The following is a 23,336-nucleotide window of genomic DNA, read 5'->3' as shown; positions in this document are numbered from 1 at the left end:
TGTTTAAAGGATATGTTCACAAGTTTTGAAGTCTAAAAAAGTATTTTAAAACAGTCTCCACATGTAGGCCTACATTGAAAAAGTATTTAGTAACTGCAGTAATTTCTTTTCTTCATAATGGCCATGAAGGGATCCCTTCCTAATGCAATTCCAATGCAAGCGATGTGGGACAATGCAAAGTACTTCTCTTATGCAAAATGCATTCCAAAATTCAGTCAAAGCAAATAGTATGAGGCTTCAGCATTCAAAGTTAGCCAAAACAAGAGAGTATCTATCAAAGTTACAATCTTTTTGGTGCAAAATTCCCTCCTGGTGTGCATTCTGTACTAAAGAAATGTGACAGCCACCTCACTTAAAGTTAAACACAAAAACAAACCACCATGTTCTGAACAGACACATTATAGATTGATGATGTTCATTCAGCAACAAGCACATCCAGTCAGCCCACATTCAGCTCAGCTAAATCCTGGAACTTTGGACTTCATTCTTTTTCTGTTCGGCTGCTATTCGACAATAAAGAACACCATTTGAAACACAACATTTCCACTACTGTATACTGGGGGAGAATTAGAGCACTCTGACCGTTTCTAGCCTCATTACCAATGCATCACTACAGCAAAACTCTCCTCCGCCAGTTGCAAAATGTGGATAAATATATTATTCTGTGCCTTTTTATTGAGCATCAACCTAGCGATTATGTGCGTATTGTCGGAAAAATAGTAGCCTAAATAAATGCGTCAGTTCAGCTCGCAGTTACCCTCCGGTCTACACACGTACGGGGTGGACGCCAGGAGTGATTGAAACGTCTTGTTGCAATAAAGGGGCAGGGATACAGGGATTTGTGACTTAAAAAGAAAGTGGGACAGGGCCGTAAAGTAGGCGGAGGGGAGGGCCCCTATTTTTCACAGAACAGTTGATTTGTTCTTAGTTTTACTAATTATCTCAACAGGCATTTTCATTACCTGAATAAAGTCCGTTGACACTAGAAAACAGTGCAAAATACTTTATTTTGAGTGAAATACACACATCATAGAGCCATGGCAGTCAAAAGCATCCTTTCAAACTGCAACATAGTGTCTCTGTTTAAACATCCTACCCACCTCACTCTTATCAAATTTCACATTACACTTCGTCAAGAAAATAGGTCGTAGAGCATTAGCATATGCAACAGAACAGCTAACAGACTACATGACAGCATTATGTGGGACATGCATGAGTGTAGAGCAGGGACATTGCATTACATTCAAACAGCATGTTACAGTTTGTTCATTTGTCTTTTCTAGTTGTCGGCGTGATGATGTGAAACATTTACTCTGCTTTATTTATCATGAAAGTCACTCACTTGCATTTTTAGGTGTTGCCAAAAATATATGACCATGTGAAGGAGTAATACAGCAGGGTTTACCTCTAATGACTGTACTAGACATTTCAAGCATGAATCAGTAACTTAACAACACGAATAAAACAAAACTATTAAACTATTAAAGAAAACTGAACAAGGCCAAAAAAATCAACAGTGAACTTAAAGATTAACAGTGTTTTAAAGCACCATAGTCTCGAAGGACTTATATACAAGCTGTACAATTCCACTGATTGTCAGAGAAAAATGTTCCGGAGCACCTGTTGGTCATTTCAACACTACCTGGAAGCCATTAGTGTTTTCATCTGAGAAACAGAAAACAGTAAAAGATCATTCAAAAATACCGACAGTAAAGCTACACAGGATAGATACTGAATGTTTAACAGTGAGTTATGACATTAACTTTAAAATAATGACCTCTTATAATGCTGAGGATGAAGCTTGTTTCATCCCTGAAGTTCTGCACCATCTGAAACGAAGAGATCGACTGATGTAAGCACAGATCATTTCCATTTCCAAAGTGCTGCATATTAAAATCTAGAGCATCTCCACCTGTGGTTGATTGTCATGTATAATCCCCAATGCTCCCTAACAATCCTTTTACTTGTGATTTCTTAGCCTAGAAATGGCAGTGTAAAGAGGAAAGCTTTCCCCACTGTTGTTCCTGTAAATCTACCTCAGTAATTCTATACCATTGTTGTGACCAAATACATTGATGTCCATATTTTCGTCGATATTGTAGGGTTGCCAATTGTTGCTTTAACTAAAAATATTTTCAGAATTAGATTTTAGATAAATAATCATCAATAATGTGGATATAATGTCTGGTAAGTTAAGAAAACTGCATCAATTTACTGTGCAAATATCTAGTCTCATATCTCGATATCGATATAATATCAATATATTGCCCAGCCCTACATTTAATATTGTACATACGTCAAATGAAATCTGACCTGAACTATGAAACACAGTCTATACTAGATGTGTAGGCCTTACTCCACAGCGTTGTAGAGATAGGTCTGCCAATGCAAGACTATTGGTAGAGGTGTAAGGATACCTCGTCAGAGACTAAGACGTGGATCCCGCTGGGCTTCTGTCTGTAGATGTGTGTTATTTGCTGTGGAGGGATGCTGTACAGCGAAGCGATCTTTTTGGAGAGGTCCAACAGCGTCAGCTCCTCCAGGTACAGAGCATGGTAGACTGTAGGGACGACACAGGAGACACAGGAGGAAACCTATGAACAAGCTCCATGTACAATTCCAGGACTACTATTAGAAACACAGTTTTCCTTTTCCGTTTTATTGATGTTCACAAAAATCTTATCTTATCTTCCTGTATGGTGACTGATGTTGTAAAACGCCCTGATATTCAATAATAAAATAACAGAAATGTCTGGAGAACGCTTCTCCTCAGTATAAATTCAACATAAGACATCTCCTATACAGTATGTAGACTTACTGTCTCCAGCCCCTGGCTTGGTGGCAGGTTGATGCCTGGCCTGCTGCTGACACACATAGATGGTGAGACAGGGCTGTATACACCTGGAAAATGTGAGCAGAGACTGTGACAAAAGTACCTGACCAAGCGTCGCTTTTTGACATGCTGGGAGTGAGAATGAAACTGAATTTGTTGTGCCCACTTCTTGGCACAGAGGTGTATTTTAATGTCTCACCTTCCTTTCATAGTGTTGAAGAGGCGAATACCATCAGCTGGACCGCAGATCTGGATCAGATCCTCCCTGCTCATCCTCAACAGATCAGCACCTGCAACAACAGCAGAATATCTATTCTGCTTCCTTCCTGCTCAGAAACATTCAGTGAATATCTTTTCTCTGAATCCTACTGTTTCCATGGATCAAAATGCGTTGTGATTTTTTTTTGCCGCCGTTACCTGAGAAGCTGCAGAAGAGCCTTGAGAAAGGGGAGAACCTGTGTCGGTGCAGCCACTGCTGGGCGTCCTGCGGCGGGGTTGATGGCAGAAGGTGCTACATGTCAAAAAGAAGAAGAGCCCTTGAAATGAGTATAGCTGCACAGCATCCACTGTCTCTAAATAATGGCCTAAAGGAATATAAAAGTTCTCTATAACTTACATCAGAGAAGCCGGGCAATAGCAGCTCCCCTTGCTGGTTTGGAGAACAATTGCTACAGAAATGTCCCAAGGAAGAAAAAAGAGATTGGAGTGATCAGTTGAGTGTTTTGTTCGTACTGCTCTGAAGCACATCTGTCTGTCAATCTACTAAAAAAAACCAAGTGTCTGGATATTGTTCGGTTTTTCAATTAAACTGTAAATATGAGCCTGGCTTGGTCAGCAATCGTATAGTCTACATCCACACCATTCCACTTCCGGGATTGTTCCACCGGATGTCCTTCTTTTCGGCCTGATGTCCGTTACCACCTACACATGTTCCACCAAAACAAGTTCTTTCTAGAGGCTATTTTACAGCGGCACCGTGGTTGGTGATTGGTTTAAAGAAATGCCAATAAACCAGAGCCTGTTTTTCTCCTATTCCATAATACTGTATGGACTAGCCAGACCCTCCTCCGCAGCGCTGTGGAGGAAGGTCTGGCAATGCAAGACTAGCAATCATACTACCACTAGGCTATGTGAAGCTGAATGTTTGACCAATGTGACTTTTAGCTAACTATTTCAACTTACTTCTACTTATAACTAATAATTTGAACTGTGTAGTCATTACTTTTTGCTGTTTATTTCTACCATTTATTCATTACTTTTAGCTACTGGTTCAAACTTCTGGGCTCGCTTGGTGACTAGTTTTCTAACATTTTACCTGATTTTTTAAAAACATTTTTATCTTGTGTCGTGTAACTGAATGTTATTAACAATATACATCGAGATGGAATTGTTTTTGGATATATGATATATGATGATGTTATCATTTATATTTTACTTTATGCATGTATTCATGTTTTGTTGAAGAATATTGTGAGTTGGGTTTATTTTTTTTATTTATATGTTACAGTTTGAAGATGTGAATATATTCTTTTGAGATACATTTTTTATTAGCACTATTTATCATTTAGACATACAGAACAAATTCCACAGTATGTGCCAGGTAATATTGGATGGTGCACAGAACAGAGAAACAAAATGAACAAGAACAAAAACCTTCTCCCACCCTCTGCGGTCTCGAGGAAAACAAAACAAAAAACAAACAGAAATCCCACCTTGCCTGTCGCTCTCCTTTAGTTCTTGTGATGCTGAGTCATTAGGACTGATACTTGTGCTGCTGCGTTTTTCCATAGGTCTATAGTAATCCTTGCTGTAGAGAGCTCAAGCATAACTATGTCTACAAAATACGCTAACCACTGTTTTATACAAAGTGAGTGGGGGGGGAGAGCCAGTATTGAGCTATCATTTTCTTGGTTGCGGTTGAACTGGCTAGCCAAATCTTCCTCTGTCTCTCGAGCAGGTGTAATTTAGAGTCATCATTAAGTAACAAAACAATCGGGTCAATAGGAATTAGATATCCTATCACATCAGATATTATTGATGTTGTTTTATTCCAGAACTCATGCACCTGTTCACACTCCCAGACCATATGCAGGAAAGTTCCAGTTTGTTCAGGTTGACAGAACGTACAATAGGGAGTGGGAATGGCTTTGGAGACGTATCTCTTCTGAGAAGTCCAATATGTCCTATGGCATATGTTGAAGTGGATATACTGGTGATTTGGGTTCTTGGAACAATGGAACATGTTGTCCCAAACTGTCTCCCAATTAATTGTGTTCCCCTCAGGGCTCAGCTCTTGTTCCCATTTATTTACTATTGGGAGTTCTCCTATGGATATTTGCAACAGCTTAGCATAAATCTTGGACACTAATCCTCTCACAGGAAAATCAAAAAAACATTTAATGACTGGGTGCATCTCAAGACTGTTTCCCCATGGAACTCCATAACATTTTAGGGCTGATCTTAAGCAAAGATAAAAGTAGAAGGATGTCCTGGGGACCTCAAAGCTAGCTCTCAGGTCTTCAAAACTCACCATACCTTTCTCATTGAATAACTGGTCTATAGTATAAATACCCCTGTCCCTCCACTGCTTACAAGCAAAAGGTTTGTTACCAGACATTAAGTGTGTTGTGCCATATTGGGGTATTCACGTGCCACTTGGTGTAGCGCAGGTGCTCCTCCACCTGTTTAAAGTTGGTCAGTGTGTTGGTGATAATGGGGCCATAGGTTAGCATACACTTTTTTGGACAAACACCTGCAAAGGCCAGGTCTTACAGTCTTAGACTTCCAATGAGGTTTTGCTCTATTTCTCTCCATGGAACTGCAGATGAGGGGTCCATCCACACTCTGAGGGCCCGTAGCTGAAAGGCCTTGTGATACATTTTAAAGTTGGGCAGGGCCAGGCCGCCCATGTTTGTGGTACGTTGCAAGGTAGAGTATTTTAGCCTAGGTTGTTTATTGTTCCAAATATACTGCCGAATTAAAGTATCAAGTTTCTTCCAGAAGTTCATTGGTGGGGGTAAAAGGGATCATTGAACTTAAAAAATTCACACGTGGAACTATGTTCATTTTAACAACAGCAATGCTGGACCGCAGTGCAGCGCAGTCCACCTAGTCAGATCCATTTGAACATACTTAATATAGTTCCATAGTTGTCCTGGACCACTCGCTGTAGTGATGCATGTATGAAGATGCCCAAATATGTAATTTTGCTTTGAGTTGGTATTGTACCACTAATGGCTGATGTCACATGCCTGTTGTTTAACAAAAGAAGATTAGATTTATCCCAATTGATGTGAATATATTCTTTGAATCAAATCAATTTCTAAATTTACAAATGACGGTAGTTGAGCTACTCTACAATCTTTCCACATTCCCCCTGGCAACTGCAGAAGTACCCCCTGGGTTACATGTACCCCTGGTTGGGAATCACTGTCATAGAGCCCAGGATGTGGCTCATGCTTCTGAACAGTGTTGAGTCATCCTGGTAGGCACCCATAGAGGGAGCTATTACCATTGTTAGTATAACACCACGGGTACAGTGATCGACCCCAGGCCTAGAAAGACCATTTACAGATTTCACGGCCTCTGAAACCTTTAGTCCATCTGGACATTAACCTACAGTTTTCCTACAGATCTCTACTAAACACAATGAATTAGGTCGGTGCAAAATGCTGACTCACCCATCTGTGAAAGAACAGGAAGTTGGTGAGCTGTGGTAAACTGGTGATGGAGTGCTGCTGCTGCTGTGGCTGGTGACAGTCAGGGCATCGGGCCAAGGGGAACACTGGAGAGAGAGAGAGAAACAGAGAAAGAGGAAGGGCTTTTTGGATTATGATTCTGATATATTTTAGCACAGAGACTACATACTAAAACAAAATATTATGGAAATCATATTAAAGCTGCACTAATCAGTATTTATAACAATAGATCAAATGGCTATGAGTAATATAATCGCTGTTGCTCGTAGTAATGAACCAACAAGGATTAATCACTGACATCAACCCCCCCTCAGCTCTATTTATCCTTTTAGCCTCTTTTAACCGATTGTTTTTCCACCTGCAAACTCTTCTCATCAACCTCACGTTCAGCTGCAGCAGACAGCAGAAGATAATAAACCCACTGTACACTGCCTGCCCAGCACCAAACAACATGCAGACAAAGTAAGCAACTAGCCTCAGGAGTTGACAGAGACCAAAACAGAGAAAGTGGACTCCAAATGAATGTTGCTCTGAGTCTGCTTGATGTGTAACTGGCAACAGTTTGCTAACACCTTTGCCATAACATTGTCATCTAAAGGGTAAAATACATGTGTTAAGTTTTCAGTGTGTTACCTGCCCCTAGTCTTGCATTGCCAGACCTTCCTCCACAGCGCTGCGGAGGAGGGTCTGGCTAGTCCATACAGTATTCTGGGATGGGAAACGTGCTCTGGTTTATTGGCATTTTATTTTATACAACTCATACTCCAAGACACAGCCACACAAAGCAAAAGGCATTTCTTTAAACCAATCACAATCCTCATGGGCGGCGCTAAGCACCACGGTGCCGCTGCAAAATAGTCTCGGGAAGGAACTTGTTTTGGTGGAACACGTGTACGTTCAAAAGTAGTTTTAGTCTTGCGAGAGAAACCTCAGATTAGACAGATAGTCTAGCTAGCTGTCTGGATTTACCCTGCAGAGATCTGAGGAGCAGGTAACCACAGTCCTCAGAAATCCACCAGAGTTTAGAACAACAACACAAAGGAAGAGGAAGGTAAAGGACATCGACTAAAACACATGCACCAGTGGAATTTCCAGCGGCACCGGAGCAATCCAGGAAGTGGAACGTCGAGGATATAGACTACTCTGCCCCCAAATGGCCAAAATACAGCTTTATGCAGCTTTAGCACAAAACCTTTATTTTTTTTAATCTTTATTTTTAGCCCAGAAGGATACACTGTCTATTGTTTTGCTCTTCATTTCAATGTGTTCAACAGTGATGGAAAGTAACTATGTACATTTACTCAAGTACTGTGGAATTTTATGGTATTTACTTAAGTTCAGTGGTTCCATTTTATACTGCTTTATAGCCCTACTTCTCAGAGAGAAATATTGAACTTTTTACTTTTTACTACATCTATGTGACTAATACAGATTAGTATTTTACGTGCAAAACATATGATCGATTTATAGAACATGATATGGATTAAACCAACCAACAGTATATAAAGTAGTAAACCCTCTCAGCACTCTGAAAGAGGTCATTCTACATAATAAGTACCTGGAATCATTTTTTCCAGAACTTTAATTTAATTGCCGTATTACTTGTAGTATTGCTGCTTTTACTTCAGTAAAGGATAGAAGTACTTCTTTCAGCACTGGTTTTCAGTGATCTCTTTTTTAAAGGTTCCTGGCTTCAGCTCTAATCATGTTTGATTTCTATCCAGATGAATGACAAACCAGATTAACACGAAAGTTAACCTTAAGTGCTGAGTCACTTGACATTCAAAGACACTAAAATGATCCACCATGGGTCATCCAATCATTGACAGGGCTCAGCGCTAAAGCAAGCACACTCCAAAGGAGCGAACCAACCTATTAACATACAGTGACGTGCTGGTTTAAAGTGTAATGTGGAGACAAAGTGAGAGGAGGAAAACACTGGGACATCAATAAAACGTCTGCATGGCTTCAGTGCTGATGAGATCAGATAAATGCAGCTACATCATTACAATGCTACTGACACGACATGACATGAAAGCAAACAGAGGGTCCTCTCAGGTCTGTTATGTAATGTGGAAGGCCTCACCTCTTTCAGCAGCGTGTTGTCATGGGACGGCTGGTACTTCTCTCGGTCCTGCAGGGCCTTTTTATCAATCTTCTCCCTGTCTGTCTTCAGTTTGCGATCAGCTCCTTTAGGCTTCCCAAAAAAAAGCACATCTACATTAGAAGTGATTATATAAAATATCAAAAATAAATAATTGCATTAAGGTTTTTTGTGTATGTATGTTTTTGTTTGATCTGACCGTCATTGATTTATGTCATGTGTATATGTGTTTATCTCTGCATTCTGTGAATAATTTAAACTAGGTCCTGTGTTTCATTTTAGTTCAGAAAATAAGGATCATAGAAGGAAATTCTATTTTAAACATCAGTATGCACGAACAACATTAAAGCAAATGTATATTTCAGTCTGTGGTTTCAAACTGTGGAACTCCTTGGATCATGATTTAAAGGGTAATATCAATATCTTTTAGCCCAAGGAAATGTATGAGACAAAAAAATAAGAGTAGTATTGATTTTCTTTATTATTATTCTTTTTTTTATTTTATGTTTTGGTCTTCTCTCTCTTTCTCTTTTCTATGTAAAATCAACTGTTAACTGATTGACAGTCTATCTCTTTGTTTGTTGTTTGTTGTATTATCTGAGAAAGGGGCTGGGAAAATAAGGTTTTGTTTTCATCCAGCTCCTTTCCAATCATGGAAATGTAATGTGATATAGCCAATAATTTGTGGTTTAATTATAAAATATGTCTGTGTGTCCATGAGTGGAATTAAAACAATGTGAAGTGTGTGTTGAGTTTGGAATGTCGTTAGGTCTCTATTATCATTGTTTCTGTGATGTATTGGATGTTGTTTTGTTATTGTGATCATAGTTTAATGTGATGATTATGCACTGTAGTGTATAGATGCACTGGTTTTGGGGCGGACTCTGGGAATAATAGCTGAGGCTATGGCCCCAGTTAATGGAGATCCCAATAAATCAAATCAAAAATCACAGATGAATACAGTTATATTTCTGATGGACTAGTGCATAACTTTGTACACATTTGATGAGGATAGGCAGGCAAGTACTCATACCTTGAAGACTTTGACCTGGCAACTGGAAGAATGGACATGCTCCATGTATTCCCCGTGCTCATTGGTGGTGAAAGTGTCCACCTGGATACGGAAGGGCACTCCTTTCTCCCCACCGTGCTTCCTGGGGGTGAACTCGGTGCTGATGCAGTTGACCTAAGAAAACATGACAAAGGAGGGTTTGATGACTGTAGGTTTAATGTAATGTAGACATTAAAGACTCCCCCCAGACGTGTGACTAGAATGGAGCTGTACCTGGATGAAAACAGAAGCGTTCTTGACAGGATCCCAGAGGAACTCGATGGTGTTGAGATGCAGAGGGTGTGAACGGGGCTCCACTAGCCCCACTGACAATGGGATATCTGCAAACAATGAGTCAGGCAGTTTACATTTGCTATAAAGCCCCTAAAAACATATTTTCATAAAAACATAGCTTTTTGCTTTAAGCAATGGGGTCCTAACTGAACACACTGTTTATTTCACTTTAGAGATTTCTATCTCTGCTGTTTTATCTGTGCTCTTCTTGTCTGGATCAACGGAAATACATTTCCAGGATAAATGGTGGTTCAGAACAGCATTGCTCTTATAATTTGCAGGGTTAGTATAGGATCCTAAAACTGAGTCTGGCTCTTGTCTGGATAAACAGAAGAACCCTAAAACTGAAACTAAATAAAACTAAAACCTTGGTTTCAGAAAATTAAAGCCACACTGAAACTATATTGCCAGGTTAAAAAACTAACAAAAGTAAAATAAAAATGAACGTAAATCATTTCAGTTTTAGTTTTTTTAGCTATAATATTTCACTACTGAAAAAAGGAGACTGCATGAATTTCCGTCAACTCCCGTCAAAATGTAATTGTTTCATGAGGGACACTAAAGTAGCCCAAAGATCAAACATTAAACATCGTGGCTATTCTCCAAACATGTAGACATTATACCCGGCCGGCACTAACAATAACAAACTAGAAACTAAGTATATAAAAACTAACACTAAACCTTTCTGAAAAACTGAAACTAGCAAACACACTCACAACTAACTAAAATGAAATCCAAAAGCCAAAACTAAAATAAAATAAAAACTAATTAAAAATTCTACTTTACTTTGGACAGCAAGCAGGCCCTACACTGGCAGAGTATTCAGGATTAATGCCTTGCTCAAGGGCCTATTGATGCTAACCATTCCTTTTTTTTTAATATACATCATCAAAACTGCAGTAAGCAGCGATCCTGGATCTGTGATGTATCAGTGACCTTTGATGTATCAGCCCAACACATCCATACAGTCAACTCACCTATATCCAGGATCCGGTCTCCAGGTCTGCTCCACCTCCACCCCTCCAGCTGCTGGTGCTCCATGTACTGCAGTCGCCGGTCATGAAACACCACGCGCACAATGCTCTGTGAACAGGTAGGATCAGGCGTTTAGGACGGCGTACAGATACAGCTACAGCTTGAGCGGGGCAGCTCGCACAAAGCCAAACAGCTGGACTGTTGGGCAAAGTGCAAAAAGGCTCCCCTCATTTATTAATTCAAACATACTGACACAGTTTCATTAGGAAAGGGCAATGACGTGGACATTTCATCTCCATTCCTACATACACTAGTCTTGCTTAACAAGCGCATCTGCATATATTCATGAGGGAAATGACCCACTGCCAATGAGCTACATGTGATACCTGTGAGAGGCAGTGAAAACAGTGACTTTCCAACTTAAAATCAGGGCTCCCTTGCACTCGGACTACATTTTTAAAGATCCCATGAAGTGGAATGTCTAGGAAAGTTGCCAGTGGTGAACTCTTGCTCAGTGGGCGTCACTGAAAACTCCAGTTGATAAAATCGCTACAAATGTCTGCCTTTATCAAATCGAACTTCCGTTGACTCCACATTAAGCCCATTAACTGACCTGCAACAGGAAACACAGCACATTAAGGAAGTACTTGTACCATTTCATAGGACCTTTAAGGACTTTTTTGACGTCTTCTTTGGTGATATTCACGTATACAAACTTTGGGGTTGTGACATAGTCAGAAACAGATACAACTGAGATCTTTGGATCTTGTCAGTATGAAGAACAATTTCCAAACCAAAAAGTGCTATGGGTTCCATCAAATTACTTCCCAAAGCTCTTAAGACTTCATTTTTATCCCACCAAATTCAAAGACTGACAGATCACTTTCAAGTCATGTGGGAACCCTGAACAAAGAGTTTTTACATCTTCATTCTGTCAACTGCATGTATTGCAGCACAAGTAGCTGTTGTTACTAGCATATTAACCCACTCTATTAGCTAATAATTTATCTTGTCACCATATCAAATAAAAAACAATAACATTCCAGCTGCTTATAGAGTAGACATTCATTAAAGGGGCACTCCATTCAGTTTTACACATAAAGAAAAAAATTACCGTGACAATGTCATGAAAATAACCCTGATGATGTCATCAGGAGACCTACAGTTACAAACAGTGAGGCAGTGAGGGTCAAATAAAGCACACCATCCAGTTGCATTATGGGAAATGTAGGATCCTGTATTTGTGACCCACTCTAGGGACTAAAAGTCAGGCTATATTGATTGGCTTTGATTTTGACCATTATTTTCTCAATCCGTCTCTACTAAAATGCTGGAGTGCCTCTTTAACAGCAACGTTATCAAACACAGAATAAACAACAAATGAACAACCTGTAAAAACATGTACCATTGGTATATTTATGGAGGAAGGCTCATGCATGACCGAGCACTGAACTCAAAAAGCCCTGCACCCAGTACGTCATGTGTTTGCATAGACGCCACCTGTCCCATTCTTGTGTTTCTAGGATGCTACCGCCAACATTAAAGTCTCAAGCAGCGGCAGCCTGACCACAGAGACATGTCAAGTACATGCACTCACACAGAAATGAAATGATGATGATCTCCTTAATCTTAAGTGCGTGCGTTAACAAACGTCTTTGCAAAAATCAAATCAAATCACTTTCGACTTCTAAAATTTTCGCAACTAAAACTTAGGCCCAGCCCACATGTACACGGGTATTTTTTAGAATTTTGGAAAACTCGGGCCAGGGTGACCACGTCAGAATGTGCGCCGTTGTCTCCTTTGTTAGGTGTCACATCTGAGGCGACAGGTCGCGCAACGGCAGATGTGTCCAAAATAGTGCTGGTTCTAACCGCTAACAGGACTTTTTACATGTTGACACATGAATATACAGTTTCTCTACTACTATATTGACGAACAGAGGGGTCCCAATGCGCTACGGAATGACATTTCTCAGGCTTCTGACTGGCCAACATGGCTTTAGGGTTAGGGTTATGCCTGTTGGTTTGGCATGCTCTTAGTCTATATCCTCGATGTTCCACTTCTGGGATTGCTCCGGTGCCGCAGGAAATTTCGCCAGATGCATGTCTTTTCGTCGAGGTCCGTCACCTTCCTCTCTCTTTGTGTTGGCGTTCTAACCTCTGGTGGATTTGTGAGGACTATGGTTAACTGCTCCTCAGATCTCTGCAGGGTAAATCCAGACAGCTAGCTAGACTATCTGTCCAATCGGAGTTTTCTGTTGCACGACTAAAACAACTTTTGAACGAACATGTTCCACCAAAACAGGTTCCTTCCTGAGACTATTTTGCAGCAGATCTGTGTGGAGCTTAGCGCCGCCCATGAGGATTGTGATTGGTTTAAAGAAATGTCAATAAACCAGAGCACGTTTTTCTCCCATCCCTGAATGCTGTGTGGACTAGTCAGACCCGGCAAAGCGAGACTAGTGTGCTCTTGACAGTGCATCGATTGTGTTTTTGCAAAGCAGTGCTTGGGATTTTTTGTTTTTTATAACGAAGGAGGGAAAAAAACGTTTTCAAAAATACCCGTGTACGTGTCGACTAGGCCTTAGTTAGTCGGTAATACTTCTGGCTGTTACAACATCCTGTGTATGAAAATGAGAGTGGCATGACAGACACGATGATGCCATGGCATCAAATATACACCACTTTCTTTTTTTTATTTCCACTAAAGAAACAAAATAATTTATGTATAAAGATGGACAAGTCTTTATGAAGATAATCACAGTAATGCAGGCAAAAGCAGATTGGCATGTCGAGATGAATCTGAGAGTGTGTGTATGGTACAACATGTGAAGGTAAGGTGTGTTGTGTGTTGGTAAGGGGGTTTATGTGAAATCTAGGAAAGAGAGAGGTAAGTTTGGGTGATAGTACCAAGCTCTCCAAGTTGGACACCCCACCCCTGAAGTGGAAGGGAAGGTCGGGGGACCTGTGACAAACCAGAAAATGGATACATAAAAACAGATAGGAGAAGAAAAAAAAGGAAGACGTCATGTAAAAGTTTAAAAAAAAAACAGACAAACATAATACCTTACACCTACCTTTACATATTTGCTGCTTATATCTGTATACTCCACTAGTTTTCTGTTAAGCATACGGATTTCGTAGGACTGACCTACATTTTAAAACATTAAAAAAAAACCTGATTAAAATTGAAAAATGGGAAATCAGTCACAAAAGAGGGGCAGTGGAGATAGAAATTAAAACAAATTAGAAACCTTTTTTAAGGCAGATATCAAGGCCAGCCATTAGGAAACGTTCACATATCTCCATCCTGATCAAAGACCAATCACTAAGTTTAGTTTTACAAGAAAATAGCATTAAAAATAGCCACAGCATGGCACTATATAACTAACTATAAATGCTTTTTCAGCACAGTAATAAATGGCAAATGGCAACTTAATCAATACATGCCATCTTTACATGGCCGTGTCATTGTTGTATGTTACAGCGAGCTCACTTTGATTGTGTTTTTACTCCAGCCAAATGACTGTACATATGATAAGCAGGGCAAAAATAAGAAAAAGTCAGTGTTCAACCAGAGGCAGAAACAATCAGAAGGTTCCAGTGGTTAGAGAATGATGTGAAGTAGAAGGGGGAGGACAATTTGGAGAAAGGAGAAAAGACAAAAAAGAAAGAAAGAAAAGAGGGTGAATTAGATTAAAAGATGAAAGTCAGACTTGTTAAAAAACACACGTAGGAGCTCATGTTGCACACATAAATCAATAATGCATAGGTTATGACTTTAAGCCTTTCAAGTCTTCCTATCATGATTTCAGTAAGTAATTCAAAAGACTCAAAGGCTTTCTGTTTGCATGTAAGTATGAATACAGTATCTCCCACTGTTATAATCCAGGACAGCCTACTATATATACGTGTTAACAACTGTCTCACTGTACTCAAAGCAAAACAAGGCCATAATAATTAGAAGTATTATAATTATAAGCACTAATTGTGAAAATCAATCACTACTCAACACTTACAGTTGCAATTGAAATACCGCTTAATTTATAGCATTGAGACATTTTATTTTGAAATGCATCCGTTTGCATTTACGTGATTTGAATTCCCCGCTTTGAAATTTCCAGATTTCAAAAAACTTACTTTCAAAGTTTTAAGGGTGTAGAAATTCAAATCAGTCAAATATATATATATATATATATATATATATATATATATATATATATATATATATATATATATATATTTTTTTTTTTTTTTTAAAAGCAGGTTGCTTTAAATTGCAGAATCTGAAGTCTGAATGGAATAGATCAGTTCCCATCCTCTCAGTCACATGATCCAAGAAAGAAAAGTTCAGATGAGGAACCGGAAGCCTCGAATGCTGGACGTTTCTGAATCAGGGAACCTGAAAAGGTTTACTCATTTAAGATTTTGTAATTGAACTTTGGAACAACCTCCAAAGAGGGGACTTCAATACCACGGACATCCAGATAGATGGGTTACAAAGTCAAATATGTCAATGCAATACATTTAAATGAATCCAATATTAAGTATTCAGTAGTAGTTACATTTAGATCTGCAACAAAAGACAGATCTTAATTTAAACGAAAATCAATGAGCAACTGTTTTGATGATCGACTAATCGTTTGTCATTTTATGAGAAAAATAGCCAAATATTCTCGCTTCCAGCTTCTCAAATGTGACGATTTGCACTTTGTCTTTGTCATATATGACAGAAAATTGAATATCTCAAACCAGTCTAAACAGGCAAACGGAATACATTACCACGGCCTATGAGAAATTGTGAATGCCGTTTTTTAACACATCATTACCTAAATGATTATTAGAGAAAATAACAGTCAGATCAATCGATGAAGAAAATCAGCATTAGTTTCAATCCTAATTAAATTTCACATCAGGGTATATAATTAATCAACAAATAAATCAAAAAATAGAATTATTATGGCCTTCCTTTGCTTCCAAGAAACCAGACAATTTAGACTTGATGTTCTGACATCTTTAAAAACAGATGCGACAGTGTGAGCAATACAGTGGGAATCTCTGCCGGTATATCGGCTTCAGTGATTATTCTGTTGGAGAATAAAAAGCTCATCTGATTGGACAGGCTTTTGGACAGCTCCACATTTGTTTTCCATGATGACACAGGTCTGGTTTCTGGCTCTGAGAGACAGGTGTGTAACTGCATTAGTTGCAGGTCCCTAAAAGTGGGGCGTAGATTTGAATTAATTAAAGTGAAAAAGGTTTAATTTATGAGTTATAATGAATTTGAAATCCTGGATCAGCGTTAATCTAACCCTGCTGCTACTGCTGGGATGACATGTGACAAAATAATCTCAGGTCCATTTAGTCAATGTGGACATTCCTCTGGCAGGACAGATAGCTACCTTGGTTGAGATAAGTGAGACTCTCCTCCTGCTGTCTCACAGCCGGCGAGCTGGCTGCACACAGAATGTACTGGAAGGGGGTCCTCTTGGCACCATTTCCAGCCGTAAGCATCACTTCTTCGTTTTTCAAGAAAGGTGCCAAGGCATCTCTGAAAGAGAGCAGAAGGAAAGAAAAGAGGGGCTGAGTGGGGAGACGACGGAGGTGAACGTTCTTTCTCATTGTAGGAACAAAAGGTGCAATAGGTTGAACGGCACAATGCAATGTTACCCATTTAGCTCAATTCATTTTGAGTTTGAAGGGGAGAAAAAAAAGTAGTCAATGTGACCAATATGTGTCGTCTAAATGTGGATTATGAAAGCAAGGCCCCTTTGCATGAACCATTGAAATGCATTTTTAAAAATTTGAATTTCACATGGCAGTTTAATGTGAATAATAAAATACTTAAATGTGTTCCCAGAGGTAAAATTACTGCAAATCTGCACTCTTAAAAAAAAAAAAAAAAATGAATTTGAAGCCAAGTCAAGTTTGTTAAGCTTCTGAGCATGGCTTGTGCTTTACCTAATGTAACTAGCAGAGTGCTGGTGGTAGGACTCAGGTTGGGAATGGCAGAACAGCATATTTTCCAGTGTGGTGTCTTCTTGTATCCCGGGAGCACAGGGAGGACGTGAAGACAGACGGAGCTACAGGCCTCAGCTCAGAGAGGTTTGCAGCCAAACCTCATTGCCTGCCTCTCATATAGTCCCGGTGATGTCATCAGCACTCCCACTTTTTGTTTTAGCATACCTTGGGTGACCTTTGAGAGGCGGGGTGTGCAGGCACACCTCCCACTACCAATGTTTAGCTGGGTTGGTGCATTAAGATCAGCTTCACCTGACCAGATGTTGACACTGGTAACAGTCTGGCCCTAAAGCTCGACTTTACACGCACTTAGGGTAATGATGTTTGGAGGTACATTCTGAAAGGAACAAACAGCCACAGGCCTTCAAATGAATGGGAGTAAACAGAATGATCTCCTCTGTCCTTGTGTGGACAGCTGTGGTATTTCAAATTTTAATCATCTCTATAGATCACACTAACAAATAATAGTATTGATAACAACAGTGATAGACAGTGGTGGAAGAAGTATTCAGATCCTTTACTTGAGTAAAAGTATGCAAGTATCATCAGGAAAATGTAGTTAAAGTATTAAAAGTACTCAAGTGCAGAAAAATGTAAGTGTAAAGGATCCAACCAGTTGTGTGTTTAATGGTCTGATCATCTCAGCTGGACTTGTAGCCGTTATATTGTTGGCTAGTTTACTTTATAATAAAACATCAGATTTTATAAACTACATGTGTTTTGTGTGCAGAAATCTAATCTTAATGTGTAAAGTAACTAGTAACTAAAGCTGTAACAGATGAATGTAGTTGAGTAAAAAGTACAATATTTCTCTCTGAAATGTAGCGGAGTAGAAGTAGAAAGTGACATGAAAAAAAAGACTCAAGTAAAGTACAAGCAGCTCAACATTTGTACTTGCGTACAGTACATGAGTAAATGTACTTAGTTACATTCCACCACTGGTGATAGAGGGACTGCTGTGGATGCTAAATGAAACACGTTGCTGGCAGTTTAACTTCAACATTTGCTAACAGACTAATGGAGGAGAGCAGATTGAGTACAAACCCCTGCAGCTGCTGCCGGTCTGTACAGAGCTCCTCCACAGGGTCAGAGGTCATCTGAGAGTCTGCTCGGGTTAATGTTTATACACAGCAGCTAAGCACACCTCAGCGCTCGGACGCATGCACTCGTAAATGGATGGACAATTGGGTAACACTGCTGCCAGTGCCCCCCTGCGGACGTCACCACCGAACAAGGTTCAACCTGCGAGGGGAAGGAAATGGCTTTAATCAACTCTTTTAAATCGTACACAAGATTAAACAATATGTTAGCAGTGGTGTAGTCTACATGATACGCAGGTATACGCAGTATACCCACTAAGAAATCTCCAGGATTTCCATATACCCACTTAAAAATGTGCAATGATACGCAACAACATATTTTTGTGACAGAACTTTCACTTCAGATATTTGTATTCACAAATACGGGGTCGAGTAATGTGACAGCAAACTAAACTAACACTGCAGAACATGCAGAGAGACTTCTTTCATCTTTCATCAACCCGCTCCTCGCTGAGCGCTGAACATAGTGTGTGCGTAGCGACTGGGCCTAAATGCTCTGCTTACACCAACGCCAGTATCCTCCATTCACCACACATTTAAGACAAATATAAGGAGCCTATTTTATTTTGTCCTTGTTGCTTTGGGGTCAACTTTTGTGATCCAGGCTTAGGTCCCTGATGTGAAAAGCCCCTTATTGCTTTATATTCCATTATATTTTGGATATATTTTGAATGTCCTCTGTGTTTTCCTTCTCATAGGATAAATAAAAGGTATTCCCACCATAAATTGGTGCATAAATATGTCAGAATGTAGGAAATGAAGTCTTTGATGCTCAAAATAACCCTGGGGGAGGACACCCAGACCATATACGTATATATATATATATATATATATATATACATACCACATGTACCACATATACCCACTACAATACATTAGACTACACCACTGTGTGTTAGCAATTGTGAAATCTGAAATGAAGAAGCAGAAAACCTTTCAGATCAGTTCTTAGGCTGTTTATTTCTAGAGCAAACAATTTCTTTACATTGTTGCAAACCTATCACAGGTGGAAGTTAACAAAAAAAAAACCCTTCTGTACAGTTTATCATGAGAGAACAAAATCAAATAAAATATATAAATACAGGTACGAATATTACATGACCGATTGAGACAAAACAAAGACTGTAGTGTACTGTAGAACATGCATAGTGAACAGTTTGCAAGGAATACCATGTAGTCTGTTTCAAGGACCAGTAATGTGATAACATATGCTAGCGACCGGTAGTTTGCGGATTGGTGAACTTTGCTCTTATACCATGTGTGGATTTGCGTTAACTGGCCTGAAAACAAAAAACTACATGTGGGCTGATTGATGGTCTGAAAGTGTTGAGGGAATTCAGGGGAAAGTAGAGTAAGGTAGAGTGCAGACAGCCATATTACAGAGTTTACAGGGCTGCATGTTGCTGAAATCATTTTCAGTACCAATACTTAAAAGCTCATTTATAACACATACTGTACATTCATTTACTTAAATAACCACAGTTGGCCCACTCGCAGTGGATTCCCCTGAATGAAAACACCACTCAACTAAAACAGTGAGTCCCAAATTGTCCATCCAAGGACTCAGGCTGTCCCCAGGTGAGATCCTTATTATTATGATGATTCATTTGCTAGAAATTAGCAAATGATATAACAGAATTTTAAAGGCATAATGAGTCTGAACTCTTCCTACAGTAGATGAACTGTATCACTATGAATTTTGGTTCATGATGAATAGTTAATTACTGGATATGATTTGTCATATCCAGTAATTAAAAAATCTAATCAGATGAGGGAAACCTTTCCCAATCAGGGATCCATGGCTGGACTCAGATCTCTGAGGGGTAAACTATGGGAACCCATCAACTTAAAGAGAGATCCTGTTGCAAGATCCAACTTTTTTTCTTAACACTGAAATCAAAATGATCACAGCCGTGCGCAGAGGTATGACTTCTCAATACATGGTTGTGGTCAACAGTTGTAGCTCCACTTTGTACCTTTTACATATGAGTGTGGCGAATGGGACTAGCTCCTCTACCAAAACATTCAATCAGAGATGAGTCATCTGATGATGTAGTAAACTTTAACAGCCAAAAACCTGGGCCCTTCAAAACAGCAAGTTGGCATATGCTACAGGTTACAGGCAAGCTTGTAACATGCAGAAAAAGTGAGAAAGCCAACCTGTTCACTTTTCTTTCTTTTTTTCATTGACATTATGTAAAAGTTTGCGAAGCAGTGGTCAAAAAGTGTATGTACAAAATACCTTTTATTTGTGGATTTGTGGGGTTATTGCAGAAGCTGTGGTTATGTGAAAGGGAAACTGAAGGAGATCAGAAGAAAAAACTAATACTATATTTGCATCATCACAGATCAAGAACACGGCCGGGCTCCGTTTCTTCTGCAAATTCACATTTTGTTTTGAGAGCCGAGAGTTACAGTGCTGTACGTCCCATTCACTCTCCACAGTCTCAGTCAACTAACATCAGTGTGTGTGAAGTGAATAAGGCCTGGTAATGTCTTTTTTGACTGTCCCGGGATCGCTGGTATCCCTCACAACTCCAAGCAGGGAAAACATGTGCAGTATTTACAAAGGACTTGTGACTCGACTGAGCAGCAACCTTTAGAGATTTACATGCCACAACCAACAGGCAACCGTTTGTGAAAGCACTGCTTTTAAACTTAATGCAGACAGTTCAGTGAGAAAATACAGGCAACACAACTTTGCCTGTCAGCTTCTGCCGATTGTGAATTTCAAGACAAATTGGAACTTTGTGACGTTTAACAGCCATTTCATCTTCTGTACCTCAAAATAAAGACCTGCACTACATTTAAAGGATTGTCAATACTGTAGCTGATAAGTTTATCTTTTGGCAGCTTGTTACCGTGTTGAGTGTAACAACGTTTTTGTGAAAGGGGGATTCAATTGATTAAGCCACTCTTAATTACAAATTAGCATTAAAAAAAAAAGACTACAATCGATGCACAGGCTTCTACGAGCCACCAAAACGATCAATTAACTTAAAACATGAACAAAAAATTGTCATACAGTACTCTTTTCTTCTGTCACATTGTTCCCTTAGACATTTCATTATTTCTTTTTCATACAATATTTGGTTTTGATGCTCCCCAAACCAAAATTTATCCCCAAACCTACGGGCTTATTGCCATCACTCGGCCAGCCAAATGACATTTCATCCCAATCACAAATCTCTCCACTCTCATCATGAATATTTCACCGCATCATGTATAAACTGTTTAATCTGTCAAATTTGGAGGCTCAAGGAGAAACAGGCTGCAACAGACAGAAGGGGGTGGGGAGGTTGTGGGAACAGTGGAGGAAGAGAAAGTGCATTTCCTGTATCCAGAAAAATGTGTTGATTCCCTCCCCATCAGTCTAAACCCAATCCACAGTTACATTCAAACGTTTCTAGAGCAAAAAGGTGGGGAGGAGGAACTTAATGACAAGTAGGATCTCCTCGACACAGGAGGAAAGCGCAGTGGAGCTCGAGTTATGATGAGGAGGAGAGGAGGGGTGGGTGGGGGGGCTCAGAGACGGAGAAGTCTGAACGAAGGGCGGCTATGCCCTGGAAATCTTCCAACACCGTCCATCCACCGGGTTTCCATAGAAACCTCCCTCCATTAGCTGTGAGAGGAGACGTCAGAGGAACTGCTGCTATTGCTGTTGGTCGTCTGGGCTCGCTTGATGTACAGGTTCAGTAATTTCATCTGCAAACAGGCAAAGACAAGACATATTCATCTTTTCCTCAGCACAGTGCAAGTTTGGATGTCACACCTGACATCCCTTTCAGGTCTCAATATAGTTATTTCAAACCTTCATTTTGAAGAAGCAAGACTTATTGATCATGTTGTTTTAAACTGGACGTCAGAAAGCAAAAGGTTCCCTTCATCATGTACACTTGTGGTTCTCAAACAGTTTGGCTGCTGACACTTGTGACACAAAGTGACACAAAGTGACACAATGAGTACTTGGGACCTAAAACAATCGGCGCCACAATATGCAAGGGCTGAAATGCTAACAAAGTGCCTGCCGCTAGCTAAAAACATTAAAACGTGTGAAAGGATTATTTTTTAGCAACTAATGTCTACCAGAGAGGACAAGTTAGCCATAGTAAACTAATGTTAGCTATTTGTTAGCAAGCTAATAGTCTTGCATTGTCAGACCTTCCTCCACAGCGCTGTGAAGGAGGGTCTGACTAGTCCACACAGCATTATGGAATAGGAGAAAAACATGCTCTGGTTTATTGGCATTTCTTTAAACCAATCACAATCGTCTTGGGGGGCTTTAAGTGCAGGACGGCGCCACGGTGCCTCTGTTAAATAGTCTCAGGAAGGAACTTGTTTTGGTGGAACATGTGTACGTTCAAAAGTTGTTTTAGTCGTGCAACAGAAAACTCAGATTGGACAGATAGTCTAGCTAGCTGTCTGGATTTACCCTGCAGAGATCTGAGGAGCAGTTAACCATAGTCCTCACAAATCCACCAGAGGTTAGAACGCCAACACAGAGACAGAGGAAGGTGACGGACATCCGGCAGAAAAGAGGGACATCCGGCGGAATTTCCGGCGGCACCTGAACAATCCCGGGAGTGGAACGTTGTGGATATAGACTAGCAAGCTAAGGCACTAACATAATGCTGCATAGTATTCTAATTTATTCACATTCCACTATAACACAACTTGCATGCTGTGTAAAAAATGTTTTATCTTAACTAAATAAGAACCATATGAGTGTGAGGATCCCAGTGTTTCCATTCTTCCTGGTGATTCCTCACTTCTTATTGCCTCTATCCACTTTCGTCTCCTTAAAATGCAAAACAATTTAAGTGCAGCAGCTTATGAAAACTTAGTTCAGGGTTGTTTCCCCTGTTGGCGTTTTTCTGTTGTTTGTTAGCAGACGAAATTGACTAGGAGGCCCCTTCACACATACAATGTCAATGTAGAGAGGAGAACTGTTTTCTGCTCCGGTGTGGGAGGGTCTTAATTGCGCTCTGTCTCTATGAAAATAAAGAAGACATTGCTGCCATGTTCGACAATAATGAGAAACCAACATCATAATCTCTTTCAAACACACGGCTGATGTTATCAGATGTGCAGAAGAGGCCATTCAAATTCCTACATCATTCAATCCAAAAACATATTTATTATTGATATTGGCAACATTTGCAATGACTTGATGTGTGCTTTGGATGAACTGCTGTGGTCTATGTTCATTTGTATAATCTTAAATCTGTACATTTCTACTCCTATCCTATCTGGACCTCAC

The 23,336-nt window shown here is 39.8% G+C and overlaps 2 protein-coding genes across 2 annotated transcripts in view; both read right to left on the bottom strand.

The window, feature by feature from the left end:
• Positions 1 to 988: 988 nt before the first annotated feature.
• tfcp2l1 (transcription factor CP2-like 1) lies at positions 989 to 17,033 on the bottom strand. Its single transcript, XM_078262764.1, has 15 exons — positions 16,917 to 17,033; positions 16,358 to 16,506; positions 14,033 to 14,106; positions 10,958 to 11,063; positions 9,921 to 10,027; positions 9,669 to 9,821; positions 8,618 to 8,728; positions 6,514 to 6,617; positions 3,450 to 3,501; positions 3,251 to 3,344; positions 3,033 to 3,123; positions 2,819 to 2,901; positions 2,418 to 2,560; positions 1,778 to 1,829; positions 989 to 1,665 (listed from the first exon to the last, which is right to left on the bottom strand). The coding sequence occupies exons 1-15, from the start codon at positions 16,973 to 16,975 to the stop codon at positions 1,628 to 1,630; spliced, it is 1,416 nt and encodes a 471-aa protein (XP_078118890.1). The 5' UTR covers positions 16,976 to 17,033; the 3' UTR covers positions 989 to 1,627.
• Positions 17,034 to 20,278: 3,245 nt separating this feature from the next.
• The window catches only part of clasp1a (cytoplasmic linker associated protein 1a), a 95,411-nt gene continuing 92,353 nt past the window's right edge, over positions 20,279 to 23,336 (bottom strand). Inside the window, exon 39 of the mRNA XM_078262987.1 lies at positions 20,279 to 21,781. Coding sequence (XP_078119113.1) covers positions 21,695 to 21,781 — 87 coding nt within the window. The 3' untranslated portion in view covers positions 20,279 to 21,694. The remainder of the gene's footprint in view (positions 21,782 to 23,336) is intronic.

The sequence above is a fragment of the Sander vitreus genome, chromosome 11, assembly GCF_031162955.1.
Source record: "Sander vitreus isolate 19-12246 chromosome 11, sanVit1, whole genome shotgun sequence".
Classification (NCBI taxonomy): Eukaryota; Metazoa; Chordata; class Actinopteri; order Perciformes; family Percidae; genus Sander; species Sander vitreus.
Note: the sequence above shows the minus strand (reverse complement) of the source record. Positions and strands in the feature narration are given on the sequence as shown.